Source organism: Hypanus sabinus, chromosome 2 (assembly GCF_030144855.1).
Source record: "Hypanus sabinus isolate sHypSab1 chromosome 2, sHypSab1.hap1, whole genome shotgun sequence".
Taxonomy (NCBI): Eukaryota; Metazoa; Chordata; class Chondrichthyes; order Myliobatiformes; family Dasyatidae; genus Hypanus; species Hypanus sabinus.
The window spans coordinates 107,969,373-107,992,478 of NC_082707.1; the positions used below are offsets into that span (position 1 = coordinate 107,969,373).

Below are 23,106 nucleotides of genomic sequence, written 5' to 3' on the forward strand. Positions count from 1 at the left end.
CCTCCACAGACTACACGTCCCTTCACAGACTCCACATCCCTCCATGGACTCCACATCCCTCCACAGACTCCCAGTCCCTCCACAGACTCCCAGTCCCTTCACAGACTCCCAGTCCCTTCACAGACTCCCAGTCCCTTCACAGACTCCCAGTCCCTCCACAGACTCCCAGTCCCTCCACAGACTCCACGTCCCTTCACAGACTCCACGTCCCTCCTCAGACTGCACATCCCTTCACAGACTCCCAGTCCCTCCACAGACTCCACGTCCCTCCACAGACACCCAGTCCCTCCACAGACTCCCAGTCCCTCCACAGACTCCACGTCCCTCCATAGACTCCACGTCCCTCCAAAGACTGCTCGTCCCACCTCAGACTCCCAGTCCCTCCACAGACTCCCACTCCCTCCACAGACTCCCACTCCCTCCACAGACTCCCAGTCCCTTCACAGACTCCACGTTCCTCCACAGACTCCACGTTCCTCCACAGACTCCACGTCCCTCCACAGACTATATGTCCCTCCACAGACTCCCAGTCCCTCCACAGACTCCACGTCCCTCCACAGACTCTACGTCCCTACACAGACTCCACATCACTCCACGGACACCCAGTTCCGCTACGGTCTCCACGTCCCACCACAGACTCCCTGTCCCTCCACAGTCTGCACGTCCCCCCACAGTCTGCACGTCCCCCTACAGACTCCACGTCCCCCCACAGACTCCACGTCCCTCCACAGACCACGTCCCTGCACAGACTCCACGTCCCTCCACAGACACCCATTCCCTCCACAGACACCCATTCCCTCCACAGACACCCATTCCCTCCACAGACACCCAGTCCCTGCACAGAGTCCCAGTGCCTGCACAGACTCCACGTTCCTCCACAGACTCCACGTCCCTCCACTGACTCCACATCCCTCCACAGACTCCACGTCCCTCCACAGACTCCCAGTCCCTCCACAGACTCCACATCCCTCCACGGACACCCAGTTCCGCTACGGACTCCATGTCCCACCACAGACTCCCAGTCCCTCCACAGTCTGCACGTCACCCCACAGGCTCCACGTCCCCCCACAGACTCCACGTCCCCCCACAGACTCCACGTCCCTCCACAGACTCCACATCCCTCCACGGACACCCAGTTCCGCTATGGACTCCACGTCCCTCCACGGACACCCTATTCCGCTACGGACTCCACGTCCCACCACAGACTCCCAGTCCCTCCACAGTCTGTACGTCCCCCCACAGACTCCACGTCCCTCCACAGTATCCCAGTCGCTCCACAGACACCCAGTCCCTCCACGGACTCCACGTCCCTCCACAGACTCCACGTCCCACTACAGACTCCTTATCCCTCCACAGACTCCACGTCCCCCAACAGACTCCCAGTCCTTCCACAGACTCCACGTCCCTTCACAGACTCCACGTCCCTCTACAGACTGACGTCCCTCCACAGACTCCACGTCCCACCACAGACTCCACGTCCCTCCACAGACTCCCAGTCCTTCCACAGACTCCACATCCCTCCACGGACTCCACATCCCTTCACAGACTCCCAGTCCCTCCACAGACTCCCAGTCCCTCCACAGACTCCACGTCCCTTCACAGACTCCACGTCCCTCCTCAGACTGCACATCCCTTCACAGACTCCCAGTCCCTCCACAGACTCCACGTCCCTCCACAGACACCCAGTCCCTCCACAGACTCCCAGTCCCTCCACAGACTCCACGTCCCTCCATAGACTCCACGTCCCTTCACAGACTACACGTCCCTTCACAGACTCCCAGTCCCTTCACAGACTCCCAGTCCCTCCACAGACTCCACGTCCCTCCATAGACTCCACGTCCCTCCAAAGACTGCACGTCCCACCTCAGACTCCCAGTCCCTTCACAGACTCCCACTCCCTCCACAGACTCCCAGTCCCTTCACAGACTCCACGTTCCTCCACAGACTCCACGTTCCTCCACAGACTACACGTCCCTCCACAGACTCCCAGTCCCTCCACAGACTCCACGTCCCTCCACAGACTCTACGTCCCTACACAGACTCCACATCACTCCACGGACACCCAGTTCCGCTAGGGTCTCCACGTCCCACCACAGACTCCCTGTCCCTCCACAGTCTGCACGTCCCCCCACAGTCTGCACGTCCCCCTACAGACTCCACGTCCCCCCACAGACTCCACGTCCCTCCACAGACCACGTCCCTGCACAGACTCCACGTCCCTCCACAGACACCCATTCCCTCCACAGACACCCATTCCCTCCACAGACATCCATTCCCTCCACAGACACCCATTCCCTCCACAGACACCCATTCCCTCCACAGACACCCAGTCCCTCCACAGAGTCCCAGTGCCTGCACAGACTCCCAGTCCCTCCACAGACTACACGTCCCTTCACAGACTCCACATCCCTCCATGGACTCCACATCCCTCCACAGACTCCCAGTCCCTCCACAGACTCCCAGTCCCTTCACAGACTCCCAGTCCCTTCACCGACTCCCAGTCCCTTCACAGACTCCCAGTCCCTCCACAGACTCCCAGTCCCTCCACAGACTCCACGTCCCTTCACAGACTCCACGTCCCTCCTCAGACTGCACATCCCTTCACAGACTCCCAGTCCCTCCACAGACTCCACGTCCCTCCACAGACACCCAGTCCCTCCACAGACTCCCAGTCCCTCCACAGACTCCACGTCCCTCCATAGACTCCACGTCCCTCCAAAGACTGCTCGTCCCACCTCAGACTCCCAGTCCCTCCACAGACTCCCACTCCCTCCACAGACTCCCACTCCCTCCACAGACTCCCAGTCCCTTCACAGACTCCACGTTCCTCCACAGACTCCACGTTCCTCCACAGACTCCACGTCCCTCCACAGACTATATGTCCCTCCACAGACTCCCAGTCCCTCCACAGACTCCACGTCCCTCCACAGACTCTACGTCCCTACACAGACTCCACATCACTCCACGGACACCCAGTTCCGCTACGGTCTCCACGTCCCACCACAGACTCCCTGTCCCTCCACAGTCTGCACGTCCCCCCACAGTCTGCACGTCCCCCTACAGACTCCACGTCCCCCCACAGACTCCACGTCCCTCCACAGACCACGTCCCTGCACAGACTCCACGTCCCTCCACAGACACCCATTCCCTCCACAGACACCCATTCCCTCCACAGACACCCATTCCCTCCACAGACACCCAGTCCCTGCACAGAGTCCCAGTGCCTGCACAGACTCCACGTTCCTCCACAGACTCCACGTCCCTCCACTGACTCCACATCCCTCCACAGACTCCACGTCCCTCCACAGACTCCCAGTCCCTCCACAGACTCCACATCCCTCCACGGACACCCAGTTCCGCTACGGACTCCATGTCCCACCACAGACTCCCAGTCCCTCCACAGTCTGCACGTCACCCCACAGGCTCCACGTCCCCCCACAGACTCCACGTCCCCCCACAGACTCCACGTCCCTCCACAGACTCCACATCCCTCCACGGACACCCAGTTCCGCTATGGACTCCACGTCCCTCCACGGACACCCTATTCCGCTACGGACTCCACGTCCCACCACAGACTCCCAGTCCCTCCACAGTCTGTACGTCCCCCCACAGACTCCACGTCCCTCCACAGTATCCCAGTCGCTCCACAGACACCCAGTCCCTCCACGGACTCCACGTCCCTCCACAGACTCCACGTCCCACTACAGACTCCTTATCCCTCCACAGACTCCACGTCCCCCAACAGACTCCCAGTCCTTCCACAGACTCCACGTCCCTTCACAGACTCCACGTCCCTCTACAGACTGACGTCCCTCCACAGACTCCACGTCCCACCACAGACTCCACGTCCCTCCACAGACTCCCAGTCCTTCCACAGACTCCACATCCCTCCACGGACTCCACATCCCTTCACAGACTCCCAGTCCCTCCACAGACTCCCAGTCCCTCCACAGACTCCACGTCCCTTCACAGACTCCACGTCCCTCCTCAGACTGCACATCCCTTCACAGACTCCCAGTCCCTCCACAGACTCCACGTCCCTCCACAGACACCCAGTCCCTCCACAGACTCCCAGTCCCTCCACAGACTCCACATCCCTCCACAGACTCCCAGTCCCTCCACAGACTACACGTCCCTTCACAGACTACACGTCCCTTCACAGACTCCCAGTCCCTTCACAGACTCCCAGTCCCTCCACGTCCCTCCATAGACTCCACGTCCCTCCAAAGACTGCACGTCCCACCTCAGACTCCCAGTCCCTCCACAGACTCCCACTCCCTCCACAGACTCCCAGTCCCTCCACAGACTCCATGTCCCTTCACAGACTCCACGTTCCTCCACAGACTCCACGTTCCTCCACAGAGTACACGTCCCTCCACAGACTATATGTCCCTCCACAGACTCCCAGTCCCTCCACAGACTCCACGTTCCTCCACAGACTCTACGTCCCTACACAGACTCCACATCACTCCACGGACACCCAGTTCCGCTACGGTCTCCACGTCCCACCGCAGACTCCCTGTCCCTCCACAGTCTGCACGTCCCCCCACAGTCTGCACGTCCCCCCACAGACTCCACGTCCCCCCACAGACTCCACGTCCCTCCACAGACCACGTCCCTGCACAGACTCCACGTCCCTCCACAGACACCCATTCCCTCCACAGACACCCATTCCCTCCACAGACACCCATTCCCTCCACAGACACCCAGTCCCTCCACAGAGTCCCTGTGCCTGCACAGACTCCCAGTCCCTCCACAGACTCCACGTCCCTTCACAGACTCCACATCCCTCCACGGACACACAGTTCCGCTACGGACTCCACGTCCCACCGCAGACTCCCAGTCCCTCCACAGACTGCACGTCCCCCCACAGACTACAAGTCCCCCCACAGACTCCACGTCCACCCACAGACTCCACGTCCCTCCACAGACTCCACGTCCCTGCACAGACTCCACCTCCCTCCACAGACACCCAGTCCCTCCACAGAGTCCCAGTCCCTTCACAGACTCCACGTCCCTCCACAGACTACACCACCCTTCACAGACTCGCAGTCCCTTCACAGACTCCCAGTCCCTCCACAGACTCCACCTCTGTCCACAGACTGCACGTCCCTTCACAGACTCCCAGTCCCTCCACAGACTCCATGTCCCGCCACAGACTCCCAGTCCCTCCACAGACTGCATGTCCCTCCACAGACTCCACGTCCCACCACAGACTCCACGTCCCACCACAGACTACATGTCCCATCACAGACTCCCAGTCCCTTCACAGACTCCCAGTCCCTCCACAGACTCCACATCCCTCCACGGACACCCAGTCCCTCCACCGACTCCACGTCACTCCACAGACTCCACGTCCCTCCACAGACTCCACGTCCCTCCACCGACACCCAGTCGTTCCACAGACTCCACATCCCTCCACGGACACCCAGTTCCGCTACGGACTCCACGTCCCTCCACAGACTCCACGTCCCCCACAGACTCCCAGTTGCTCCACAGACTCCACGTCCCCCTGCTGATTCCTCCTCCCCCTGCAGACTTCACATCCCCATGCTGACTCCTCATCCCCCTGCAGACTCCTCGTCCCCATGCTGACTCCTCGTCCCCCTGAAGACTCCTCATCCCCCTGCTGCCTCCTCATCCCCCTGCTGCCTCCTCATCCCTCTACTGACTCCACGTGCATCTAGATTCCTCGTCCCCCTGCTGACTCCTCATCCCCCTGCAGACTCTTCGTCCCCATGCTGACTCCTCATCCCCCTGCAGACTCCACGTCCCCCTGCTGACTCCCTGTCCTCTGCAGACTTCATGTCCCTCCACAGACTCCCTGTTTCCTCAACACTACATGCCCCTTTCCCTATTTTGGTATCATATGCAAACCTGGTCTCAAAGCCATTAATTCCATCATTCAGAATATTAGCATATAGCATGAAAAGCAGCCTGCCCAACACCAACCTCTGTGAAACTCCATTCATCAGTGGCAGCAAGCTGGAAAAGGCTTCGCCTGCCCACACTCTTTTCCTTTTGCCCATCTTGCACGTATTGTTTCTGTTAGCCAATGGGCTTTTGTTTCACTGCCTCGTGTGGTACCTTGTCAAAGGTGTTCTGAAATCCAAGAAGGCAAATCCACTGACTGTCTATCCTGCTTGTTATTTCCACAAAGAATTCCAGTAGATTTTTCAGGCCTGATTTTCACTGAAGGAAATCATGCTGACTTTGCCTTATTTTATCAAGTGCTTCCAAATACCCTGAAACCTCATCCTTAACAATGGACTCCAACATCTTATTTACCACTGAAGTCAAGTTAACTGACCTATAATATCCTGTCTGTTGCCTCCCTCCCTTCTTAATAAGTTGAGTGACATCTACACTTTTCCAGTTCGCTGGATTCATTCCAGAATCTAGTGATTCTTGAAAGACCACTAATGTCAACCCATCTCTTCAGTTACCATTTTCATTGTCCTAGGGTGTAGTTGGTCTGGTCCAGGTGACTCGTCCACCTTCAGAAATTACAGCTTCTCAAAGCAATTCCCCTTTAGTAATTGTGACTCCACTCACTTCTGCCCCCGATGCTCTCAAATTTCTGGTGTCTTCCACAGTGAAGACTGACACTGGATTTAGTTTCTCTTTGTTCCCCTTTAACACTTTTCTGGTGTCACTTTCCTCTCTTTTCCTGCCCTTTCATATATTTGGAAAAACTATTTGTATCCTCATTCACAGTAATAGTGAAAGGTGTGTGCAGGCACAGACTCCTACTGTGCCTTAATGAATAGACAACATGCTCTGTCTCTGTCTCTGCTTTGGTGAATGCCTTTGTTCTGTGTTTGGAACAACTATTGGGATGTTCTGTCATCCCTGATGTTGCTGTCTGCCGTTTTCTGCCACATGCAGGTTTCCAGACCAGACTGGTCTTCTGCACCATTGACAACGAGGCATATCCCGACTACCTGTGCCGAGAACAGGTCCGGCCCAGCAATAACAAAACCTGCAATCCCCAGAGCTGCCCCAGGACTAAGCGGTGAGTCTGTAGCCAGCATGATACCACTCTGCCCACTTCCGACAGATGTCGTGCACCAGGGTCCACATTCTCATCCAGGGTCCACATTCTCATCCAGGGTCCACATTCTCATTCAGGGTCCACATTCTCATCCAGGGTCCACATTCTCATTCAGGGTCCACATTCTCATCCAAGGTCCACATTCACATCCAGGTTCCACATTCTCATCCAGGCTCCACATTCACATTCTCCTCCAGGGTCCACATACTCATCCAGAGTCCACATTCACATTCTCATCCAGGGTCCACATTCTCATCCAGGGTCGACATTCCACATTCTCATCCAGGGTCCACATTCTCATCCAGGGTCCACATTCTCATTCTCATCCAGGGTCCACATTCCACATTCTCATCCAGGGTCCACATTCCACATTCTCATTCTCATCCAGGGTCCACATTCCACATTCTCATCCAGGGTCCACATTCTCATCCAGGATCCACATTCCACATTCTCATCCAGGGTCCACATTCCACATTCTCATCCAGGGTCTACGTTCTCATCCAGGTTCCCCATTCCACATTCTCATCCAGGGTCCACATTCTCATTCAGGGTCCACCTTCCACATTCTCATCCAGGATCTACGTTCTCATCCAGGTTCCACATTCCACATTCTCATCCAGGGTCCAAATTCTCATTCAGGGTCCACATTCTCATCCAGGGTCCACATTCCACATTCTCATCCAGGGTCCACATTCCACATTCTCATCCAGGGTCCACATTCCACATTCTCATCCAGAGTCCACATTCCACATTCTCATCCAGGGTCCACATTCTCATCCAGGGTCCACATTCCACATTCTCATCCGGGTTCCAAATTCTCATTCAGGGTCCACATTCTCATCTAGGGCCCACATTCTAATTCAGGATCCACATTCTCATCCAGGGTCCACATTCCACATTCTCATTCAGGGTCCACATTCCACATTCTCATCCAGGGTCCACATTCCACATTCTCATCCAGGGTCCACATTCCACATTCTCATCCAAGGTCCACATTCCACATTCTCATCCAGAGTCCACATTCCACATTCTCATCCAGGGTCTACATTCCACATTCTCATTCAGGGTCCACATTCCACATTCTCATCCAGGGACCACATTCCACATTCTCATCCAGGTTACACATTCTCATCCAGGGTCCACGTTCTCATCCAGGGTCCACGTTCTCATCCAGGGTCCACGTTCTCATCCAGGGTCCACATTCTAATCCAGATTCCACATTCTCATCCAGGGTCCACATTCTAATCCAGGTTCCACATTCTCATCCAGGGTCCATGTTCTCATCCAGGTTCCACATTCTCATCCAGGGTCCACATTCTAATCCAGGGTCCACATTCCACATTCTCATTCAGGGTCCACATTCCACGTTCTCATCCAGGGTCCACATTCTCATCCAGGGTCCACATTCCACATTCTCATCCAGGGTCCACATTCTCATCCAGGGTCCACATTCTCCTCCAGGGTCCACATTCCACATTCTCATCCAGGTTCCACATTCTCCTCCAGGTTACACATTCTCATCTAGAGTCCACATTCCACATTCTCATCCAGGGTCCACATTCTTATCCAGGGTCCACATTCTCATCCAAGGTCCACATTCCACATTCTCATCCAGGGTACACATTCCACATTCTCATCCAGGGTCCACATCCTCATCCAGGGTCCACATTCTCATCCAGGGTCCACATTCCACATTCTCATTCAGGGACCACATTCCACATTCTCATCCAGGGTCCACAATCTCATCCAGGTTACACATTCTCATCCAGGGTCCACATTTTAATTCAGGGTCCACATTCCACATTCTCATCCAGGGTCCACATTCTCTTCCAGGGTCCACATTCTCATTCAGGGTCCACATTCCACATTCTCATCCAGGGTCCACATTCTCATCCAGGTTACACATTCTCATCCAGGGTCCACATTCTCATCCAGAGTCCACATTCCACATTCTCATCCAGGGTCCACATTCTCATCCAGGGTCCACATTCCACATTCTCATCCGGGTTCCAAATTCTCATTCAGGGTCCACATTCTCATCTAGGGCCCACATTCTCATTCAGGATCCACATTCTCATCCAGGGTCCACATTCCACATTCTCATTCAGGGTCCACATTCCACATTCTCATCCAGGGTCCACATTCCACATTCTCATCCAGGGTCCACATTCCACATTCTCATCCAAGGTCCACATTCCACATTCTCATCCAGAGTCCACATTCCACATTCTCATCCAGGGTCTACATTCCACATTCTCATTCAGGGTCCACATTCCACATTCTCATCCAGGGTCCACATTCCACATTCTCATCCAGGTTACACATTCTCATCCAGGGTCCACGTTCTCATCCAGGGTCCACGTTCTCATCCAGGGTCCACGTTCTCATCCAGGGTCCACGTTCTCATCCAGGGTCCACATTCTAATCCAGATTCCACATTCTCATCCAGGGTCCACATTCTAATCCAGGTTCCACGTTCTCATCCAGGGTCCATGTTCTCATCCAGGGTCCACATTCTAATCCAGGGTCCACATTCCACATTCTCATCCAGGGTCCACATTCTCATCCAGGGTCCACATTCTCATCCAGGTTCCACATTCTAATCCAGGGTCCACATTCTAATCCAGGGTCCACATTCTCATCCAGGGTCCACATTCAACATTCTCATTCAGGGTCCACATTCTCATTCAGGGTCCAGATTCCACATTCTCATCCAGGGTCCACATTCTCATTCAGGGTCCACATTCCACATTCTCATCCAGGGTCCACATTCCACATTCTCATCCAGGGTCCACGTTCCACATTCTCATCCAGGGTCCACATTCTCCTCCAGGATCCACATTCTCATCCAGGGTCCACATTCTCAACGAGTTTCCACATTCTCATCCAGGGCCCACATTCTCATCCAGGGTCCACGTTCCACATTCTCATCCAGCGTCCACATTCCACATTCTCATCCAAGGTCCACATTCTCATCCAGGTTCCACATTCTCATCCAGGGTCCACATTCTCATCCAAAGTCCACATTCCACATTCTCATCCAGGGTCCACATTCCACATTCTCATCCAGGGTCCACATTCCACATTCTCATTCAGGGTCCACATTCCACATTCTCATCCAGGGTCCACATTCTCATCCAGGTTACACATTCTCATCCAGGGTCCACATTCTCATCCTGGGTCCACATTTCACATTCTCATCCAGGGTCCACATTCCACATTCTCATCCAGTGTCCACATCCTCATCCAGGGTCCACATTCTCATCCAGGGTCCACATTCTCATTCGCGGTCCACATTCTCATCCAGGGTCCACATTCCACATTCTCATTCAGGGTCCACATTCCACATTCTCATCCAGGGTCCACATTGTACATTCTCATCCAGAGTCCACATTCCACATTCGCATCTAGGGCCCACATTCTCATCCAGGGTCCACATTCCACATTCTCATTCAGGGTCCACATTCCACGTTCTCATCCAGGGTCCACATTCTCATCCAGGGTCCACATTCCACATTCTCATCCAGGGTCCACATTCTCATCCAGGGTCCACATTCTCCTCCAGGGTCCACATTCCACATTCTCATCCAGGTTCCACATTCTCCTCCAGGTTACACATTCTCATCTAGAGTCCACATTCCACATTCTCATCCAGGGTCCACATTCTTATCCAGGGTCCACATTCTCATCCAAGGTCCACATTCCACATTCTCATCCAGGGTACACATTCCACATTCTCATCCAGGGTCCACATCCTCATCCAGGGTCCACATTCTCATCCAGGGTCCACATTCCACATTCTCATTCAGGGACCACATTCCACATTCTCATCCAGGGTCCACATTCTCATCCAGGTTACACATTCTCATCCAACGTCCACATTTTAATTCAGGGTCCACATTCCACATTCTCATCCAGGGTCCACATTCTCTTCCAGGGTCCACATTCTCATTCAGGGTCCACATTCCACATTCTCATCCAGGGTCCACATTCTCATCCAGGTTACACATTCTCATCCAGGGTCCACATTCTCATCCTGGGTCCACATTTCACATTCTCATCCAGGGTCCACATTCCACATTTTCATCCAGTGTCCACATCCTCATCCAGGGTCCACATTCTCATCCAGGGTCCACATTCTCATTCGCGGTCCACATTCTCATCCAGGGTCCACATTCCACATTCTCATTCAGGGTCCACATTCCACATTCTCATCCAGGGTCCACATTCCACATTCTCATCCAGGTTACACATTCTCATCCAGGGTCCACGTTCTCATCCAGGGTCCACGTTCTCATCCAGGGTCCACGTTCTCATCCAGGGTCCACATTCTAATCCAGATTCCACATTCTCATCCAGGGTCCACATTCTAATCCAGGTTCCACATTCTCATCCAGGGTCCATGTTCTCATCCAGGTTCCACATTCTCATCCAGGGTCCACATTCTAATCCAGGGTCCACATTCCACATTCTCATCCAGGGTCCACATTCTCATCCAGGGTCCACATTCTCATCCAGGGTCCACATTCTCATCCAGGTTCCACATTCTAATCCAGGGTCCTCATTCTAATCCAGGGTCCACATTCTCATCCAGGGTCCACATTCAACATTCTCATTCAGGGTCCACATTCTCATTCAGGGTCCAGATTCCACATTCTCATCCAGGGTCCACATTCTCATTCAGGGTCCACATTCCACATTCTCATCCAGGGTCCACATTCCACATTCTCATCCAGGGTCCACGTTCCACATTCTCATCCAGGGTCCACATTCTCCTCCAGGATCCACATTCTCATCCAGGGTCCACATTCTCAACGAGTTTCCACATTCTCATCCAGGGCCCACATTCTCATCCAGGGTCCACGTTCCACATTCTCATCCAGCGTCCACATTCCACATTCTCATCCAAGGTCCACATTCTCATCCAGGTTCCACATTCTCATCCAGGGTCCACATTCTCATCCACGGTCCACATTCCACATTCTCATCCAGGGTCCACATTCCACATTCTCATCCAGGGTCCACATTCCACATTCTCATTCAGGGTCCACATTCCACATTCTCATCCAGGGTCCACATTCTCATCCAGGTTACACATTCTCATCCAGGGTCCACATTCTCATCCTGGGTCCACATTTCACATTCTCATCCAGGGTCCACATTCCACATTCTCATCCAGTGTCCACATCCTCATCCAGGGTCCACATTCTCATCCAGGGTCCACATTCTCATTCGCGGTCCACATTCTCATCCAGGGTCCACATTCCACATTCTCATTCAGGGTCCACATTCCACATTCTCATCCAGGGTCCACATTGTACATTCTCATCCAGAGTCCACATTCCACATTCGCATCTAGGGCCCACATTCTCATCCAGGGTCCACATTCCACATTCTCATTCAGGGTCCACATTCCACGTTCTCATCCAGGGTCCACATTCTCATCCAGGGTCCACATTCCACATTCTCATCCAGGGTCCACATTCTCATCCAGGGTCCACATTCTCCTCCAGGGTCCACATTCCACATTCTCATCCAGGTTCCACATTCTCCTCCAGGTTACACATTCTCATCTAGAGTCCACATTCCACATTCTCATCCAGGGTCCACATTCTTATCCAGGGTCCACATTCTCATCCAAGGTCCACATTCCACATTCTCATCCAGGGTACACATTCCACATTCTCATCCAGGGTCCACATCCTCATCCAGGGTCCACATTCTCATCCAGGGTCCACATTCCACATTCTCATTCAGGGACCACATTCCACATTCTCATCCAGGGTCCACATTCTCATCCAGGTTACACATTCTCATCCAGGGTCCACATTTTAATTCAGGGTCCACATTCCACATTCTCATCCAGGGTCCACATTCTCTTCCAGGGTCCACATTCTCATCCAGGGTCCACATTCCACATTCTCATCCAGGGTCCACATTCTCATCCAGGTTACACATTCTCATCCAGGGTCCACATTCTTATCCAGGGTCCACATTCTAATCCAGGGTCCACATTCTCATCCAGGGTCCACATTCTCATCCAGGGTCCACATTTCACATTCTAATCCAGGGTCCACATTCCACATTCTCATCCAGGGTCCACATTCTCTTCCAGGGTCCACATTCTCATTCAGGGTCCACATTCCACATTCTCATCCAGGGTCCACATTCTCATCCAGGTTACACATTCTCATCCAGGGTCCACATTCTCATCCTGGGTCCACATTTCACATTCTCATCCAGGGTCCACATTCCACATTCTCATCCAGTGTCCACATCCTCATCCAGGGTCCACATTCTCATCCAGGGTCCACATTCTCATTCGCGGTCCACATTCTCATCCAGGGTCCACATTCCACATTCTCATTCAGGGTCCACTTTCCACATTCTCATCCAGGGTCCACATTGTACATTCTCATCCAGAGTCCACATTCCACATTCGCATCTAGGGCCCACATTCTCATCCAGGGTCCACATTCCACATTCTCATTCAGGGTCCACATTCCACGTTCTCATCCAGGGTCCACATTCCACATTCTCATCCAGGGTCCACATTCTCATCCAGGGTCCACATTCTCCTCCAGGGTCCACATTCCACATTCTCATCCAGGTTCCACATTCTCCTCCAGGTTACACATTCTCATCTAGAGTCCACATTCCACATTCTCATCCAGGGTCCACCTTCTTATCCAGGGTCCACATTCTCATCCAAGGTCCACATTCCACATTCTCATCCAGGGTACACATTCCACATTCTCATCCAGGGTCCACATCCTCATCCAGGGTCCACATTCCACATTCTCATCCAGGGTCCACATTCCACATTCTCATTCAGGGACCACATTCCACATTCTCATCCAGGGTCCACATTCTCATCCAGGTTACACATTCTCATCCAGGGTCCACATTTTAATTCAGGGTCCACATTCCACATTCTCATCCAGGGTCCACATTCTCTTCCAGGGTCCACATTCTCATCCAGGGTCCACATTCCACATTCTCATCCAGGGTCCACATTCTCATCCAGGTTACACATTCTCATCCAGGGTCCACATTCTTATCCAGGGTCCACATTCTAATCCAGGGTCCACATTCTCATCCAGGGTCCACATTCTCATCCAGGGTCCACATTTCACATTCTAATCCAGGGTCCACATTCCACATTCTCATCCAGGGTCCACATTGCACATTCTCATCCAAGGTCCACATTCCACATTCTCATCCAGGGCCCACATTCTCATCCAGGGTACACATTCCACATTCTCATCCAGGGTCCACATCCACATCCAGGGTCCACATTCTCATCCAGGGTCCACAGTCCACATTCTCATCCAGCTTACACATTCTCCTTCAGGGTCCACGTTCTCACCTAGGGTCCACATTCTCATCCAGGGTCCACATTCTCATCCAGGGTCCACATTCCACATTCTCATCCAGGGTCCACATTCCACATTCTCATCCAGGGTCCACATTCCACATTCTCATCCAGAGTCCACATTCCACATTCTCATCCAGGGTCCACATTCTCATCCAGGGTCCACATTCCACATTCTCATTCAGGGTCCACATTCCACATTCTCATCCAGGGTCCACATTCCACATTCTCATCCAGGTTACACATTCTCATCCAGGGTCCACATTCTCATCCAGTGTCCACGTTCTCATCCAGGGTCCACGTTCTCATCCAGGGTCCACATTCTCATCCAGGGTCCACATTCTAATCCAGATTCCACATTCTCATCCAGGGTCCACATTCTAATCCAGGTTCCACATTCTCATCCAGGGTCCATGTTCTCATCCATGTTCCACATTCTCATCCAGGGTCCACATTCTAATCCAGGGTCCACATTCCACATTCTCATCCAGGGTCCACATTCTCATCCAGGGTCCACATTCTCATCCAGGTTCCACATTCTAATCCAGGGTCCACATTCTGATCCAGGGTCCACATTCTCATCCAGGGTCCACATTCAACATTCTCATTCAGGGTCCACATTCTCATTCAGGGTCCAGATTCCACATTCTCATCCAGGGTCCACATTCCCATCCAGGGTCCACATTCTTATTCAGGGTCCACATTCCACATTCTCATCCAGGGTCCACATTCCACATTCTCATCCAGGGTCCACGTTCCACATTCTCATCCAGGGTCCACATTCTCCTCCAGGTTCCACATTCTCATCCAGGGTCCACATTCTCATCGAGTTTCCACATTCTCATCCAGGGTCCACGTTCCACATTCTCATCCAGGGTCCACATTCCACATTCTCATGCAAGGTCCACATTCTCATCCAGGTTCCACATTCTCATCCAGGGTCCACATTCTCATCCACGGTCCACATTCCACATTCTCAGCCAGAGTCCACATTCCACATTCTCATCCAGGGTCCACATTCCACATTCTCATCCAGGGTCCACATTCCACATTCTCATCCAGGGTCCACATTCCACATTCTCATTCAGGGTCCACATTCCACATTCTCATCCAGGGTCCACATTCTCATCCTGGGTCCACATTTCACATTCTCATCCAGGGTCCACATTCCACATTCTCATCCAGTGTCCACATCCTCATCCAGGGTCCACATTCTCATCCAGGGTCCACATTCTCATTCGCGGTCCACATTCTCATCCAGGGTCCACATTCCACATTCTCATTCAGGGTCCACATTCCACATTCTCATCCAGGGTCCACATTGTACATTCTCATCCAGAGTCCACATTCCACATTCGCATCTAGGGCCCACATTCTCATCCAGGGTCCACATTCCACATTCTCATTCAGGGACCACATTCCACATTCTCATCCAGGGTCCACATTCTCATCCAGGGTCCACATTCCACATTCTCATTCAGGGTCCACATTCCACATTCTCATCCAGGGTCCACATTGTACATTCTCATCCAGAGTCCACATTCCACATTCGCATCTAGGGCCCACATTCTCATCCAGGGTCCACATTCCACATTCTCATCCAGGGTCCACGTTCCACATTCTCATCCAGGGTCCACGTTCTCATCCAGGGTCTACGTTCTCATCCAGGGTCCACATTCTAATCCAGATTCCACATTCTCATCCAGGGTCCACATTCTAATCCAGGTTCCACATTCTCATCCAGGGTCCATGTTCTCATCCAGGTTCCACATTCTCATCCAGGTTCCACATTCTCATCCAGGTTCCACATTCTAATCCAGGGTCCACATTCCACATTCTCATCCAGGGTCCACATTCTCATCCAGGGTCCACATTCTCATCCAGGTTCCACATTCTAATCCAGGGTCCACATTCTCATCCAGGGTCCACATTCTCATCCAGGGTCCACATTCAACATTCTCATTCAGGGTCCACATTCTCATTCAGGGTCCAGATTCCACATTCTCATCCAGGGTCCACATTCCCATCCAGGGTCCACATTCTTATTCAGGGTCCACATTCCACATTCTCATCCAGGGTCCACATTCCACATTCTCATCCAGGGTCCACGTTCCACATTCTCATCCAGGGTCCACATTCTCCTCCAGGTTCCACATTCTCATCCAGGGTCCACATTCTCATCGAGTTTCCACATTCTCATCCAGGATCCACATTCTCATCCAGGGTCCACGTTCCACATTCTCATCCAGGGTCCACATTCCACATTCTCATGCAAGGTCCACATTCTCATCCAGGTTCCACATTCTCATCCAGGGTCCACATTCTCTTCCAGGGTCCACATTCTCATTCAGGGTCCACATTCCACATTCTCATCCAGGGTCCACATTCTCATCCAGGTTACACATTCTCATCCAGGGTCCACATTCTCATCCTGGGTCCACATTTCACATTCTCATCCAGGGTCCACATTCCACATTCTCATCCAGTGTCCACATCCTCATCCAGGGTCCACATTCTCATCCAGGGTCCACATTCTCATTCGCGGTCCACATTCTCATCCAGGGTCCACATTCCACATTCTCATTCAGGGTCCACATTCCACATTCTCATCCAGGGTCCACATTCCCATCCAGGGTCCACATTCTTATTCAGGGTCCACATTCCACATTCTCATCCAGGGTCCACATTCCACATTCTCATCCAGGGTCCACGTTCCACATTCTCATCCAGGGTCCACATTCTCCTCCAGGTTCCACATTCTCATCCAGGGTCCACATTCTCATCGAGTTTCCACATTCTCATCCAGGGTCCACATTCTCATCCAGGGTCCACGTTCCACATTCTCATCCAGGGTCCACATTCCACATTCTCATGCAAGGTCCACATTCTCATCCAGGTTCCACATTCTCATTCGCGGTCCACATTCTCCTCCAGGTTACACATTCTCATCTAGAGTCCACATTCCACATTCTCATCCAGGGTCCACATTCTTATCCAGGGTCCACATTCTCATCCAAGGTCCACATTCCACATTCTCATCCAGGGTACACATTCCACATTCTCATCCAGGGTCCACATCCTCATCCAGGGTCCACATTCTCATCCAGGGTCCACATTCCACATTCTCATTCAGGGACCACATTCCACATTCTCATCCAGGGTCCACATTCTCATCCAGGTTACACATTCTCATCCAGGGTCCACATTTTAATTCAGGGTCCACATTCCACATTCTCATCCAGGGTCCACATTCTCTTCCAGGGTCCACATTCTCATTCAGGGTCCACATTCCACATTCTCATCCAGGGTCCACATTCTCATCCAGGTTACACATTCTCATCCAGGGTCCACATTCTCATCCAGAGTCCACATTCCACATTCTCATCCAGGGTCCACATTCTCATCCAGGGTCCACATTCCACATTCTCATCCGGGTTCCAAATTCTCATTCAGGGTCCACATTCTCATCTAGGGCCCACATTCTCATTCAGGATCCACATTCTCATCCAGGGTCCACATTCCACATTCTCATTCAGGGTCCACATTCCACATTCTCATCCAGGGTCCACATTCCACATTCTCATCCAGGGTCCACATTCCACATTCTCATCCAAGGTCCACATTCCACATTCTCATCCAGAGTCCACATTCCACATTCTCATCCAGGGTCTACATTCCACATTCTCATTCAGGGTCCACATTCCACATTCTCATCCAGGGTCCACATTCCACATTCTCATCCAGGTTACACATTCTCATCCAGGGTCCACGTTCTCATCCAGGGTCCACGTTCTCATCCAGGGTCCACGTTCTCATCCAGGGTCCACATTCTAATCCAGATTCCACATTCTCATCCAGGGTCCACATTCTAATCCAGGTTCCACGTTCTCATCCAGGGTCCATGTTCTCATCCAGGGTCCACTTTCTAATCCAGGGTCCACATTCCACATTCTCATCCAGGGTCCACATTCTCATCCAGGGTCCACATTCTCATCCAGGTTCCACATTCTAATCCAGGGTCCACATTCTCATCCAGGGTCCACATTCAACATTCTCATTCAGGGTCCACATTCTCATTCAGGGTCCAGATTCCACATTCTCATCCAGGGTCCACATTCTCATTCAGGGTCCACATTCCACATTCTCATCCAGGGTCCACATTCCACATTCTCATCCAGGGTCCACGTTCCACATTCTCATCCAGGGTCCACATTCTCCTCCAGGATCCACATTCTCATCCAGGGTCCACATTCTCAACGAGTTTCCACATTCTCATCCAGGGCCCACATTCTCATCCAGGGTCCACGTTCCACATTCTCATCCAGCGTCCACATTCCACATTCTCATCCAAGGTCCACATTCTCATCCAGGTTCCACATTCTCATCCAGGGTCCACATTCTCATCCACGGTCCACATTCCACATTCTCATCCAGGGTCCACATTCCACATTCTCATCCAGGGTCCACATTCCACATTCTCATCCAGGTTACACATTCTCATCCAGGGTCCACGTTCTCATCCAGGGTCCACGTTCTCATCCAGGGTCCACGTTCTCATCCAGGGTCCACATTCTAATCCAGATTCCACATTCTCATCCAGGGTCCACATTCTAATCCAGGTTCCACATTCTCATCCAGGGTCCATGTTCTCATCCAGGTTCCACATTCTCATCCAGGGTCCACATTCTAATCCAGGGTCCACATTCCACATTCTCATCCAGGGTCCACATTCTCATCCAGGGTCCACATTCTCATCCAGGGTCCACATTCTCATCCAGGTTCCACATTCTAATCCAGGGTCCTCATTCTAATCCAGGGTCCACATTCTCATCCAGGGTCCACATTCAACATTCTCATTCAGGGTCCACATTCTCATTCAGGGTCCAGATTCCACATTCTCATCCAGGGTCCACATTCTCATTCAGGGTCCACATTCCACATTCTCATCCAGGGTCCACATTCCACATTCTCATCCAGGGTCCACGTTCCACATTCTCATCCAGGGTCCACATTCTCCCCCATGATCCACATTCTCATCCAGGGTCCACATTCTCAACGAGTTTCCACATTCTCATCCAGGGCCCACATTCTCATCCAGGGTCCACGTTCCACATTCTCATCCAGCGTCCACATTCCACATTCTCAGCCAAGGTCCACATTCTCATCCAGGTTCCACATTCTCATCCAGGGTCCACATTCTCATCCACGGTCCACATTCCACATTCTCATCCAGGGTCCACATTCCACATTCTCATCCAGGGTCCACATTCCACATTCTCATTCAGGGTCCACATTCCACATTCTCATCCAGGGTCCACATTCTCATCCAGGTTACACATTCTCATCCAGGGTCCACATTCTCATCCTGGGTCCACATTTCACATTCTCATCCAGGGTCCACATTCCACATTCTCATCCAGTGTCCACATCCTCATCCAGGGTCCACATTCTCATCCAGGGTCCACATTCTCATTTGCGGTCCACATTCTCATCCAGGGTCCACATTCCACATTCTCATTCAGGGTCCACATTCCACATTCTCATCCAGGGTCCACATTGTACATTCTCATCCAGAGTCCACATTCCACATTCGCATCTAGGGCCCACATTCTCATCCAGGGTCCACATTCCACATTCTCATTCAGGGTCCACATTCCACGTTCTCATCCAGGGTCCACATTCTCATCCAGGGTCCACATTCCACATTCTCATCCAGGGTCCACATTCTCATCCAGGGTCCACATTCTCCTCCAGGGTCCACATTCCACATTCTCATCCAGGTTCCACATTCTCCTCCAGGTTACACATTCTCATCTAGAGTCCACATTCCACATTCTCATCCAGGGTCCACATTCGTATCCAGGGTCCACATTCTCATCCAAGGTCCACATTCCACATTCTCATCCAGGGTACACATTCCACATTCTCATCCAGGGTCCACATCCTCATCCAGGGTCCACATTCTCATCCAGGGTCCACATTCCACATTCTCATTCAGGGACCACATTCCACATTCTCATCCAGGGTCCACATTCTCATCCAGGTTACACATTCTCATCCAGGGTCCACATTTTAATTCAGGGTCCACATTCCACATTCTCATCCAGGGTCCACATTCTCTTCCAGGGTCCACATTCTCATTCAGGGTCCACATTCCACATTCTCATCCAGGGTCCACATTCTCATCCAGGTTACACATTCTCATCCAGGGTCCACATTCTCATCCTGGGTCCACATTTCACATTCTCATCCAGGGTCCACATTCCACATTCTCATCCAGTGTCCACATCCTCATCCAGGGTCCACATTCTCATCCAGGGTCCACATTCTCATTCGCGGTCCACATTCTCATCCAGGGTCCACATTCCACATTCTCATTCAGGGTCCACATTCCACATTCTCATCCAGGGTCCACATTGTACATTCTCATCCAGAGTCCACATTCCACATTCGCATCTAGGGCCCACATTCTCATCCAGGGTCCACATTCCACATTCTCATTCAGGGTCCACATTCCACGTTCTCATCCAGGGTCCACATTCTCATCCAGGTTACACATTCTCATCCAGGGTCCACATTCTCATCCTGGGTCCACATTTCACATTCTCATCCAGGGTCCACATTCCACATTCTCATCCAGTGTCCACATCCTCATCCAGGGTCCACATTCTCATCCAGGGTCCACATTCTCATTCGCGGTCCACATTCTCATCCAGGGTCCACATTCCACATTCTCATTCAGGGTCCACATTCCACATTCTCATCCAGGATCCACATTGTACATTCTCATCCAGAGTCCACATTCCACATTCGCATCTAGGGCCCACATTCTCATCCAGGGTCCACATTCCACATTCTCATTCAGGGTCCACATTCCACGTTCTCATCCAGGGTCCACATTCTCATCCAGGGTCCACATTCCACATTCTCATCCAGGGTCCACATTCTCATCCAGGGTCCACATTCTCCTCCAGGGTCCACATTCCACATTCTCATCCAGGTTCCACATTCTCCTCCAGGTTACACATTCTCATCTAGAGTCCACATTCCACATTCTCATCCAGGGTCCACATTCTTATCCAGGGTCCACATTCTCATCCAAGGTCCACATTCCACATTCTCATCCAGGGTACACATTCCACATTCTCATCCAGGGTCCACATCCTCATCCAGGGTCCACATTCCACATTCTCATCCAGGGTCCACATTCCACATTCTCATTCAGGGACCACATTCCACATTCTCATCCAGGGTCCACATTCTCATCCAGGTTACACATTCTCATCCAGGGTCCACATTTTAATTCAGGGTCCACATTCCACATTCTCATCCAGGGTCCACATTCTCTTCCAGGGTCCACATTCTCATCCAGGGTCCACATTCCACATTCTCATCCAGGGTCCACATTCTCATCCAGGTTACACATTCTCATCCAGGGTCCACATTCTTATCCAGGGTCCACATTCTAATCCAGGGTCCACATTCTCATCCAGGGTCCACATTCTCATCCAGGGTCCACATTTCACATTCTAATCCAGGGTCCACATTCCACATTCTCATCCAGGGTCCACATTGCACATTCTCATCCAAGGTCCACATTCCACATTCTCATCCAGGGCCCACATTCTCATCCAGGGTACACATTCCACATTCTCATCCAGGGTCCACATCCACATCCAGGGTCCACATTCTCATCCAGGGTCCACAGTCCACATTCTCATCCAGCTTACACATTCTCCTTCAGGGTCCACGTTCTCACCTAGGGTCCACATTCTCATCCAGGGTCCACATTCTCATCCAGGGTCCACATTCCACATTCTCATCCAGGGTCCACATTCCACATTCTCATCCAGGGTCCACATTCCACATTCTCATCTAGAGTCCACATTCCACATTCTCATCCAGGGTCCACATTCTCATCCAGGGTCCACATTCCACATTCTCATTCAGGGTCCACATTCCACATTCTCATCCAGGGTCCACATTCCACATTCTCATCCAGGTTACACATTCTCATCCAGGGTCCACATTCTCATCCAGTGTCCACGTTCTCATCCAGGGTCCACGTTCTCATCCAGGGTCCACATTCTCATCCAGGGTCCACATTCTAATCCAGATTCCACATTCTCATCCAGGGTCCACATTCTAATCCAGGTTCCACATTCTCATCCAGGGTCCATGTTCTCATCCATGTTCCACATTCTCATCCAGGGTCCACATTCTAATCCAGGGTCCACATTCCACATTCTCATCCAGGGTCCACATTCTCATCCAGGGTCCACATTCTCATCCAGGTTCCACATTCTAATCCAGGGTCCACATTCTGATCCAGGGTCCACATTCTCATCCAGGGTCCACATTCAACATTCTCATTCAGGGTCCACATTCTCATTCAGGGTCCAGATTCCACATTCTCATCCAGGGTCCACATTCCCATCCAGGGTCCACATTCTTATTCAGGGTCCACATTCCACATTCTCATCCAGGGTCCACATTCCACATTCTCATCCAGGGTCCACGTTCCACATTCTCATCCAGGGTCCACATTCTCCTCCAGGTTCCACATTCTCATCCAGGGTCCACATTCTCATCGAGTTTCCACATTCTCATCCAGGGTCCACGTTCCACATTCTCATCCAGGGTCCACATTCCACATTCTCATGCAAGGTCCACATTC

The 23,106-nt window shown here is 52.1% G+C and overlaps 1 protein-coding gene across 8 annotated transcripts in view; it reads left to right on the plus strand.

Annotated features, from left to right (window-relative positions):
- The window catches only part of paplna (papilin a, proteoglycan-like sulfated glycoprotein), a 610,770-nt gene that overhangs the window by 132,114 nt on the left and 455,550 nt on the right, over nucleotides 1–23,106 (plus strand). For all 8 annotated transcript variants that reach the window (XM_059951694.1, XM_059951720.1, XM_059951737.1 and 5 more), the window contains one exon: nucleotides 6,889–7,015. In XM_059951694.1, coding sequence (XP_059807677.1) covers nucleotides 6,889–7,015 — 127 coding nt within the window. The remainder of the gene's footprint in view (nucleotides 1–6,888; nucleotides 7,016–23,106) is intronic.